The sequence below is a fragment of the Phoenix dactylifera genome, chromosome 15 (genome assembly GCF_009389715.1).
Source record: "Phoenix dactylifera cultivar Barhee BC4 chromosome 15, palm_55x_up_171113_PBpolish2nd_filt_p, whole genome shotgun sequence".
Lineage (NCBI taxonomy): Eukaryota > Viridiplantae > Streptophyta > Magnoliopsida > Arecales > Arecaceae > Phoenix > Phoenix dactylifera.
Window position 1 is genome coordinate 2142153 of NC_052406.1, and position 11815 is coordinate 2153967.

General features: G+C 40.0%; 1 protein-coding gene and 1 long non-coding RNA gene across 2 annotated transcripts; both read right to left on the bottom strand.

Annotated features, from left to right (window-relative positions):
• Positions 1 to 3386: 3386 nt before the first annotated feature.
• LOC120113240 lies at positions 3387 to 5897 on the bottom strand. The gene is made up of 3 exons (XR_005515032.1): positions 5639 to 5897; positions 4306 to 4355; positions 3387 to 3545 (listed from the first exon to the last, which is right to left on the bottom strand). It is a non-coding gene; the product is annotated as an uncharacterized LOC120113240 (long non-coding RNA).
• A 2393-nt stretch (positions 5898 to 8290) lies between these two features.
• On the bottom strand, positions 8291 to 10185 carry LOC120113325 (expansin-A23-like). The gene is made up of 2 exons (XM_039134463.1): positions 10101 to 10185; positions 8291 to 9079 (listed from the first exon to the last, which is right to left on the bottom strand). Exons 1-2 carry the CDS (start codon positions 10183 to 10185, stop codon positions 8460 to 8462), a joined length of 705 nt encoding a protein of 234 aa, XP_038990391.1. The 3' UTR covers positions 8291 to 8459.
• Between the last annotated feature and the right edge of the window lie 1630 nt (positions 10186 to 11815).

An 11815-nucleotide genomic window follows, 5' to 3' on the forward strand; every position in this document is an offset into this window, starting at 1 on the left:
GACATAAATGTGCATCTGTCTGTTGAGCAGCTTTTATTCTTTCTATCAAGGTAGGTTGCACCAACAAACTAGCCAACATACTTCCAGCACCCTTGGTAATCACCTCGATCTGCATCATATCAAAATCTTCCAAAATTTGCTTCTGAGTGGTAAGCAAAGATATGGAGCCCACTGCTGACTTCCTACTGAGAGCATCTGCAATAACATTAGCCTTTCCCGGATGATATTTGATGCTTAGATCATAATCTTTTAGTAGCTCAAGCCATCTTCTTTGCCTCATGTTTAATTCCTTCTGAGTAAATGTATACTTTAGGCTTTTATGATCAGTAAAAACCTCACAAGGCTCACCATATAAATAATGTCGCCAAATCTTCAGAGCAAAAACCACTGCTGCCAACTCCAAATCATGTGTCGGATAGTTCTGCTCATATGGCTTCAGCTGTCTAGAGGCATAGGCTACTACTTTATCATTCTGCATTAGTACACAGCCCAATTCTTTCTTGGAGGCATCACTATAGATGATGAAACCCCCAGTACTGGTCGGCAAAGTAAGAATAGGAGCAGATACCAGCCTTTGCTTTAGCTCTTGAAAACTTTGCTCACAATCTTCACTCCATACAAACTTTGCTCGTTTCTGGGTCAGACGAGTTAAAGGAGTAGCGATCCGAGAGAATCCTTCCACAAATCTTCTATAATAACCAGCCAAACCCAAGAAGCTTCTGATTTCAGTGACATTTGTAGGACGAGGCCAATCCACCACTGCTTCTATTTTCTTTGGGTCCACTGACACCCCTTCTTTAGAGATTACATGACCAAGAAATGCAATACTATCCAGCCAGAAATCACATTTGCTCAGCTTGGCATATAATCTATTCTCCTGAAGAATTTGTAATACCACTCTCAAGTGATCTTCATGTTCTTCTTTGCTCTTAGATCAGTATATCATCAATGAAAACAATAACAAACTGATCCAAATACTGCTTAAAGATCCTGTTCATCAGATCCATAAAAGCAGCTGGCGCATTGGTTAGTCCAAATGGCATAACTAAAAATTCATAGTGCCCATACCTGGTTCGAAATGCAGTCTTCGGCACATCATCTGCTAGAATTTTTAATTGATGATACCCAGATCGCAGATCTATCTTGGAGAAGACTTGGGCACCTTGTAGCTGATCAAATAAATCATCAATCCGGGGCAGAGGGTATTTGTTCTTCACTGTCACCTTGTTCAACTCTCAGTAATCAATACACAGCCGCATACTTCCATCCTTCTTCTTGACAAATAGTACAGGAGCTCCCCATGGTGAAACACTCGGGCGGATGAATTTCTTCTCTAGAAGTTCCTGTAGCTGAACCTTCAACTCTCTCAGCTCTGCCGGGGCCATCCGATAAGGAGCCTTTGAGATAGGCCCAACACCCGGTAAGAGGTCGATCCGAAAATCAATCTTTCGATCAGGAGGTAATCCAGGTAGATCATCAGGGAATACTTCTGGATACTCTCTCACAACAGGGATATCCTCTAGCCTTGTTTCTTTTGTAGTGTCTACCACACAAGCTAGGTAGGCCTGACACCCCTTTCTGAGGGCCTTCCTTGCACTCATTGCAGATATAATGTGCAAAGAGGGATTCATAGTGGGTGCATCACCCTGATAGAAGATTTCCTGTTCATCAGGTATCTGAAACACTACCCTCTTGCCAAAGCAATCAATGTGAGCATGATATTCAGACAGCCAATTCATACCAAGGATGACATCAAAATCATACATGTCTAACAGTACTAAGTCAGCCAAAAATTTTCTGTCCTCTATCTGAATTATGCAGTTTTTATGAAGAGAATCCACCACTACTGTCTTCTTGAGAGGGGTAGCAACAAGTAAAGGCTCATCTAACTTATCAGGCATAAGATGCAAGGATGCAGAGAACTTGGAGGATATAAAGGAATGTGTATTGCCAGAATCAAATAGTACTGAAGCATCAACAAAGTTGATGGAAATCATACCTGCCACAACTCTGTCACTGGCACTAGCATTCTGTCGTGTCAGTGCGTACACCCGTGCAGCTCCTCTTTGCATCTGATCAGTTGGTCTAGAAGGTCCAGATTCAACTTTCTTTTTGTTCGGGCAATCTCTGGCTATATGTCCTGGCTGCCCACAAATAAAACAGGCTCCCATCCTCTTCAAGCAAGGACCAGAATGCATTTTGTCACAGTAATAACAAGCCTTAAATTTCTTCTTCTTGTTAGGAGGGCCTTCAAAGTTTCTTAGTCGGTTCATTAGATTCCTTGACGTCTCGGCCCTTTTCTGCTCACCTCTTTCCTTTCCTGATTTCTTTAGATCTGCTTCTACCTTCAGTGCTCTCTCCAGGGCCTCTCCGTAGCTGGTAAAAATTAGAACTGACAACCGGGATCGAATTTCGTCCCTCAAGCCTTGCTCAAATCTATTAGCCTTGCTTCTCTCAATCTCTATCATCTGAGGGCAGAACCGACCCAACTTAGTAAATTTGTTGGCATATTCTAGCACAGTCATATCATCTGTCTGCCTTAGAGATAAAAATTCATTTTCTTTAGATATTCTGACTGACTCAGGAAAATACTGGTCATAAAACATCTTCTTGAATTCCTCCCATGTCGGTAGCTCGTCCTCACCCTCGAGTGCAGCTTCAATAGCCGTCCACCAGAACTCTGCATTCCCCTTCAGCATAGGGATAGCCAATCTGACCTTTACTTCTTCGGGATATTGCAAGACTTTGAACATCTTCTCTACCTCCCAAATCCAGGTCTCAGCAACCAGAGGGTCAGCTCCACCGTCAAACATAGGTGGGTTGAGCCTACGGAATCGCTCATAGTAGGACTCAATGGACTGTGCAGGTCGGACAGTGGCCTGCACCTGCTGCTGCATCTGCATCTGCATCTGCTGCTGCACCTGCTGCTGCATCTGTATCTGCTGTTCCATCTGCTGCTGCATCTGTTGCTGCATTTGCTATTGCATCTGAAGGAGCTGAATCATCACCTGACTTGCTCCTGCAAAATCGGCCTGGGTGGCAGCTGGGTTAGGAGTTTGCTCGGCTGGCTGCCTGGCAACTCCTCTCCCTCTTGCTCCTCTCCTCCGAGCTGCAATATTTGCTAAGACCTCATTCTCTCTGTTCCTCATTTTCACCTAAAAAAAAATATTAGCATAATTCAATTAACTAATTTTCTTTATTTTGAATATGCCGAATTTAATTTAACGGGACTTAACTACCCATTTCCCTTACTAAAAACCCTTTTTTTTTTACCCTTTATTAAACCTATTGCTCTGATACCACTAAATGTCACGCCCCAAATTCGGATCATGACACGGCCGTGCTATTGCTATCTTATGCACACAATAACACGAAGCCACATAAAATTTCATAATAAAAATAAATAGTTTCATTTACTAATGTCATAACATTGTTCATAAAGTTGGAACAGTACAGAGCTTCTAAAATCTGATTATTACATAACATTTTCAATTACCCCAATCCTGAATAACATCAAGCTCCCTGCTCCTAGTGGTCTTAATCATCTGTAGGAAAAAAAATAGATAAAAAGGTATGAGCTACACAGCTCAGTAAGTAACCAGGTACTATCTTATTAGATCAAGTACAATTATGCCATTGCAGTGATTAAAAAGCTAACAGTTGATATAAAATAAAACATTTTATAGATGATATACACAAATCAGGTCATAAAGCAATGCATGTTCTATCCATAAAAGTTCATAATCATGATAATGCAAGTCATATAAAAATATTGCCATTTATCCATACTTTATAAAACATACTCTCAGACGGATGTGCTGCTATGGTCACTATAATCCCGTGACAGGGCCTGTTAATCTTAGTCGACTAATTCTGTTATTCATTACCAACTTTAACCCGTTGGCAGAGGGCCTCTTATTCTTTGGGTGCTAGCTCCAGGGTGTCGACTGGCCTCTATTTCTAGAGGTGGTCATAGCTATCTGAGAGTTCATAAATCATATTCTTTTTCTTTCATAAATCATAATCATCATAAATAGGTTGGAAAATGATAAATGGCATTATATAATTTAAAATGCATAAACATGCCTCAAATATCATTTTTCATGCAGTCTAACATAATCATAATTTCATAACTCATACATCATCAAATATTCATGAAGAATGCTCTTTAATCAAATTCATGTATCACATGCAATCATATACTTGATCCTAATTTTGAGAAAAATATATCATAAGCAATACATTTTCATAATGATGAATAAACAGTAATTTAAAAACTTTAAGATCAGTGCCAAGGTTACTTACAGCAATATACTTTCCAATTTCTTACGTCCGGGTGACAAATCCTTGATCACCTAAATAAATCACATAGGGGTCACATTATTCTCTATTTATTTTATAATTTTCTAATTTATCATAACATGAATTTACTTGCTTGGATCTCAAGTCCAATTTATTTAATTTAGAGCCCTTGACCTCGATTTAGAACTAGATTGGGTTCACGTAGGTCAATTGGGTCTTTAATTAAAGAATTGAGCTCGGTTCCTGATTGGGTCTATCCCTATCGGGTCAATTTGGTCTTCTGATTATGTTATTGGGCTCAATTTCAAGTCCAATTAGGTTTAATTTTGGTCCAGGGTCAATGTGGCTCATCTAGGCTTGAGTCAGGGTCAGCCCAAAGTCAATTCGGTCTCAATTTAGTTAAACTGGTTTTGAATTGGGCTTGATTCATATTCAATTTGGGTTTGCTGAGACTAACTCAGCTTAATTAGGTTCAGACCCAACTCAATTGGGCTTAATTTGGTTCGGATTTAATCCAATTTATAGTTTAGGTTTGTCCGGACTTAGCCCAATCTGACTGGGCTCGGTTTTAGTCAAATTTGGCTAAATCTATTTTTTTTTCTTTTATTTGGGCCTAACAGGTTCGGACCCGTACTCGGATCAGACCCGTTAGGTCGGACCCGTTAAGGGTCTCTCTCTTTTTTTTTTCCTTTCCTTTTCTTTTCTTTTTCTTTTCTTTTTCTTTTTTTTTCTTCTTTTCTTCTTTTTCTTTTCTTCCTTCTTCCTTCCCGAACCTTCTTCTCCCATTTTTTTTTTCTTTCTTTTTCTTCTCCTCCTCTTCTCTTCTCCCGATTTCTCCTTCCCCCTTTCTTCCCATTTCTTCTCCCATGGAGGGGGGAGGGCGAGCTCGGGAGGCTTGGGAAGAACGGGCAGCGGCTGATGGCGCCCGGCGGCCGGCCTGCGGCGCCCACGGCCACACCCGTGGCCGTGCTCGGGGGCGCATCGGCCGCCCGCGGCCGCGTCTGCCTCCCACCGCCGGCGACCCGCGTCCCACGACCGATGACCCGCGGCCCACGGCCGAGGCCGGCGCCCACGGTTGCGGCTACGGATCACCCACTGGTAAGTCTCTCTTTTTTTTTTATCTCCTCCCCCTTCCTTCTCTTGTGAAGGGGGATCGGCTCGGGAGAGGGCCGGCTTGAGGCCGGCGGCACCAGCTGCGCCTATGGCAGCCTCGGTAGCCGCGGTCTGCCTCCCCTTTCATCTCTCTTTCTTCCCTCTTCTTCCCGTTTTAAATTTTATTTTGTTCTAAATCTACTCTACAAAGCATAATTTGTAGAGAACAGGAATTAGAGCTTACCTGATCTGAAGGTGGTCGTCCGCCTCCTACTCCGGCGATGCGGCCCTTTACTCCGGCGGCGTGGGTCTAACACCGGGTCCTGCCAATCGGAGAGGATTGTGAGAGAGGGAGACAAACAGTGGAGGAGGAGGATGAACGGGTGGTGAAATGGTAGCCGATCGGGGCTTCTTGTAGCCTCGATCACTGGGAAGGCGGACGGTTGTAACCGCCTACCATCAGGCGTTACGAACGCCTGCACAATGGTGTAATGCCCCCCCCCCCCCCCCTCCGTTTCTCTTGGGAGTGGGACGGTTATCACAATTTCTGTCTACTCGACTCATTGGTTGTAATTATCTGTTTCTGTAAGTTCTATGGATAAGATTACTAAATTATGATTTAATATATCTGGTCTGGAAGAATAAAAAGTTTATTTTCCGACCTGCTTAGCTCATAACTTTCAAATGAGTAGGAAAAAATAAGAGAATTGTTAAAGAATGGCTCTAGTTCACCTTTTATTTTATTAATTAAATAAAAATATATATTATAATTTGCTCTATTTATACTAGTGAGATTTGTTCCTACAAAATTTACGTCGGATTCCTCTTCTAGTTGGAAGAATTACAACTCTTCCAAAATAACCGTGTATAGTGGAAATAATTATGAAAAATGTTAAAATTTACCTGACGATTGTTCTTAACTTCTCTATTTCATCTAGTTGTTCCCTGATTATGAGTGACGTGTGATCAAAGCATTTTGCAAAAAAGGAAACACTTATTTTTGCTGGCCCATTGTTGATCGAAATATTACAGTATGACCAAACTTCTGTGTGCATCAAACTCTTTAGGGTAGATGCAGCATCATAAATCTTGAATAGTTATCTAGTTTCAAAAAATAGGAGCATCTCCATTAGAAATTGTAAAGCAAAGTTATGGCCTCCTGAAATTTTGATACATGATTTAACTTTTGATGTAGTAGATCTTGCTCCAGGACCCTATGCAAACCTACACAAAATGGCTAAATCGGTCCACATTGGTTTGGTGATATTTGTGGATCATTAATTTATGATCAATTAGAAAAATTGACAATTAAAACTAAAGATGTGGTATTTCAAAACAGGATTGGTCTAATTCATATGTTCAAATTCACGAGCCAACTAATTTTGTTCACAAAACATTTTCCAGTTAAAGAAAAGTTTGACTCCACATTAGGTTTTCTACTTCTGATGATAATTTGTATTGCTTGGATGTTTCTGGTGCCACTTTGAACCTCAATTTGAGAAGAAAACTGTTGATATTCCATGGTCTTTGATCTTACTCTTTCACCCAATGCAAATTCTCAACATCTTGTTCTTAATTTGTTTACCAAATTATATCCCACTTTGATAAAGCTTTTTATGAGTGCTTTTCCCTAAAGTATGACTTGTGTAACATGCTCTATACAGTAACTCTGCTACATCAGTCTTTTCTGCAGTAAACTAATCAGTAAACTCTGTCTCCCAGGTTGCTTTCAGAGGGCATTGGGCTTTCTTTTATGAATGCCATGGCATACACATTGAGGCTATAGTGTGGTTAAAACCTCAAGTTCAGATGTTCTTTTATCTGGTGCAGCTTCTTGGTATCTAAATTATAGGTGATATTTCAGAGAGAATATTATCCTTTTCTAAACTGGTGAGAAATTAGGTCTGTAGATTTTGCAGGTTATTTTATAAGATGTATGATACAATATAACAGCAACTTTTAATTTTGGAGACTTAAAGAAGAGATAATTGTTTAATTCAGGCGGAAGCAATGGGTTGTAAATTTATGAGAAGAAAGTAACTGGGCTATGCTCCTCTTTCAGCAAGAGAGAGAGAGAGAGAGAGAGAGGTTGTTTTATTAATGTTGTTGTACAAATTGTGGTTTGCTCTGAAGCAATGATTGGGGACTATCTAGTGCCGCTATTGGGCATTTTGCACAAATAATAAATCAATTTTAATTGACTCATGGGAGATGGACATATGTTCATAAACATATAATGCATACCTGCAACAGAATTGCAGGTATAATGAAAGGAACATGAACTCATAAAGCTTTGCCACAACAACCTTCTGCAGTGACACAACCTCCACAAGCTTTGTCTCCATTGGTGACTGTAGTCCTTTCATATATCTACTCATGGGTTCCATATTTATTGACCTGCTTGCATGGATATAGTGTGATCCCCCAGAATAAGGGCCGGAGCACCACATTACACATCAATTTAGGTAGCTCAAGCGCTGGGGAGAAAGATACCAACTAGTGGATCAAAGTCCCAATGGTACTAAGTACAAAACATAATGCATACTTTTGCTGCACATAGTGAACAATTTTTTGCCATTGAATTGGTTAGATGAATGTTAGGGCTTCTCTTCTTAATTCTGCATTCATGAATTGACATACATTACCCAACCGATGCGTATATAGGTTTTATTTTGGAGATGGGGTCCCAGAAGGGCAGGTGAGTTGCATCATGGATGAGTTTCTTTTCTCTGAACAAGAAAAATCGATCCAGTTTCTTGTGTAGTTCAGGAGTCCGGACAATCTCATTATACGATCACAAGTTCTTTTTTTTTTCACTAAACACCTCTTAGATTCTACGACTGATATTAGCTAGCTTTCTAGCAATTCTTCCTATAACCTACTTAAGTTCCTTTTGATGAGAAAGATCATTTTATTGCAAGACAAATCATTCCACAAGGCTTAGACTATATCTATAAAAGGCTTACTCTATAGCAGAATAATGCGACACACTCTTTTGTTGCTCCAAATCCAAAAGGAAAGAACAATAATCCTATAAATGTACGTCAATTTTCCTTATGACTCATCTAGAATTGCTTCCCCTCAAATACCTGGCCAAATTTCCAGTTCGCAGGAGCCATGTCATCGGACTGCACCATCTTTCCATCGCTTGTTGTCACTCGAAATGACAGGCTTTGCCCGAGCAAGTGCCGTCGAGTCTGCCAGTTTTGGCCCCAGTTCCTGGTCATGGTTATCCACCCGGTTCTCGACCCCTTCACCTGCATGGCTTTCACGTCCCCGGCCCCTCCCACGTTATACACCAACACCAAGATCCAGTCTGGGTTGCCCTTGATCTCGAACCTTACGCCACCTTTCTTGATGCATGGGACCCTTCGGAACCGCACCGGGACGATCCCGGCGTGGTAGTCCTTGGTGATCTTTGTGAACATCGGCATCGAGAGATCGAAGTGCTTGCGAGGAGGATTGCACCAACCGCCATTGTTGCCCGGCTTGGCAGCATTCGGGGGGCAGAAGTTGGTGGCGGTGATGGTGATGGCCCCCGGCGCGCACCACCGGGGATCGTTGACGCACTGGAGCTGGAAGCATGCACCGCATGTGAGGCCATCGTTGAAGAGGGCCGTGCTCAGTGCCGCCGTCTTGAGGCCGTAGCCTTGCTTGAAGAGGTCGCCGTAGCCGCATGCTCCCTCTGTTGGTCAGTGAGGGATGATGGTAAAGAAGAGGAATAAAAAGCTTGGCCACCCAAAATTTATTCAATTGAGATGAATTACAAAGTCAAATTTGAAGAGAAAGCAGAAACAAGGAGAACTTAGAAGTATTCAGTTGCTCCAGATCAATCACACGAAGAATAGAGTAACAAAAAGGTATTTGGTGATGCAGTGAAATCCGACAATAAATAATGCTGATATTTATCTTCTATGTGCGCAGAAAAAATCCTCCTTCCTTATATTGAACTTATAATTAATCTTCCACCGGAGCAAATGGAAGGTCTTCCATAATTCTCTAGAAACTGACAAGGCTTTGTGATTACATAGAAGACAGAAATCATGTCACATTATTCCAAGATCAATGTCAATATGATTACTCTTTATTTTTTATGCATCCTAATCGATGAGATAAGATTGTAAAGACAAGTTTACCATGTCAATATATGTAACCACAAGAAGAATGCATTTACACTCCTTGGTTAGCGTTTTTTATGATCACCACCATGATGAGAATACTTTTAGGAATGGAAACACATCCTTGTCTGCATGATATACATGTATATGCTCCGATACTCAAAATTAAAAAATTATGAAGACAAGACTGCTGAAGCAATGGTGATCGAATAAAAAAAATACCCATGCATGGTCTTGTAGCACTGCTGAGTCAAAGTAGGTTACATCTAGTAAAAATGAAACACGGACCAGAAAACCCTTAGATCAGTCAATCATGTACACGCAAAAAATGAACTCAACCATGCTCAACTCCCCCATAGATATGCTATTTAAAAAGTATATATGGTAAAAATAATGTCTATTATGAAAATAATGACTATAGCAATAACTTTATCTCCCTTCCTCGGATCAAATACAAAAAATCAAATATTGGCTCGTGATTGCAAATATATTGATCTTTTTTGGAGCAAAACGGTGGTTATTGGTCCAAGATTTTATATAAAGCTAGAATGCATGAGCAATATATATTGAATGAAGACTATAACGCACGCATGGTTTCTTTGCCGCTCATGTCGCCATAAAACGTCGCAAAAGCTTTATGCCATCCATTGTGGGCGGCCACCCCGGAGGCCATCAGTAATATAGCCATGCATGCAATGCAAGCAATAGCCAAACCCATCCTCTCTCTCTCTCTCTCTCTCTCTCTCTCTCTCTCTCTCTCTCTGTCTGTGTGTGTGTGGTGGGGCTCTAGCTTCGAAGGTCGATATATATAGGCTAGGGCTGGTGGCAGAGGGGGAGAAATCAGGCTTGCACTACATAAAAAATAATTTAAATACTATTTGTGCAGATAATTAATTAAGAGCAAAGTTTTGATAGATTAAATTGGGATGCAGTGTTTAATTTGCTAAAATAAAGCAGTATATTAAAATAATAACTTGCTATTTGTGTGGAAAATAAATTAGGAGGAATGATTTGCTACATTGAATGGCGGTGTTTAATTTTGAATCTCCTGCATTAATTAGCAGCATATCTTGGATTAGATACAAATGTATGTTATAAATGGAATGCATTTAATAATTATCTATTTTTACTTTATGCATGTACCTGAATTTTTTTTTGAGTGGAAATTTTTTGTGCATCACTAAAAAATTAAAACTAACCATGCATAGAATTTTTTATAATATAATATATTTTTTTTCCTTCCACTAAACTTTCCAATCATTTTTATTATCAGCACATTAATTGTTGGAAGAAATACAGGCCATATTTTTTAGTCTCCTACCACCTTGGATCATCTTGATACTAAATTAAAGTTTGAAACTTTTCATATCTATAGAAAAATAAACAAGATGTAAATTATTAAAAATCTAATTTTAGTGCTTCAAACACTAATTTTTCTTTTTTGAAGCAAATATAATCTAATTAATTTTCTATTTGCCACCACTAAATATCACGTAATCATATCCGGATCCACACGTAGTCAAACTAAGAATCGGTGATACACATATAATTACATATATAAATCATCTTTTTTTTTAATACTATCGCTTAAAATTTTACAGAGGAGAGTGCAACAAATTCAATTTTACATACTTTATTCCATTTGGATGATTCAATCATCGAGTTATTAGCAGAATTCCAACGATCAATCAAATTTCATATAGTTGCAAAGTTTCATATGCAACTTATTTTGGAATCATAATAACAATTACGCAATCAAAATTTAATAGGTTTAGAGGAAACTGCCTTCCTCTCGTCTACGAGAAGAAGAGGGTCAACTGCACATTTTTTTCTTATTGAGTTCTTGCTTGCTTGCTTGTAGATCCAATGTGCTCAAGATAAAAGGATCGGAAAGCACATGTAGAAATGATAAACAAATCCTTGCTTGTTGTTGAACTCTTCTTTCCCAGAATTTAATTAATAGCATGCTTGAGAATAATGTTGGGGTGGTTAAGCAAATGTACGATAACCTTATGGCCGGCTTACCATCACAACAAACGACGCAAGCGTCAATGCCTTCTTTCCTTGATATAAATTAAGACTGTGGTTAGGTGGTGCTCGTCGTTATCAGTTTACTTCGAGTCAATTGAGCCGGTGGTCCATTTTATGTGGAAACTAGGAGTGAATCCATGCTTTCTTCTCTATTTGCAATCCAAGAGAAAGAGAGAAGCTCTGAGGGAGGAGAAGTGGTTTCTTCAGCATGGGGCCAGAACTGGTAATCGCAGGGTGGCTTGCATCTGTTGCAATATGTCAGCTGCTTGGCT

Bases quoted from the DNA above. Each gene is read 5' to 3' on its own strand.
- LOC120113325 (XM_039134463.1), bottom strand. From the start codon at position 10,185: ATGGCCTCCGGGGTGGCCGCCCACAATGGATGGCATAAAGCTTTTGCG. The intron at 9,080-10,100 runs GTGCGTTATAGT...ACTGACCAACAG, and splicing joins GAGCGGCAAAGAAACCATGC to AGGGAGCATGCGGCTACGGC.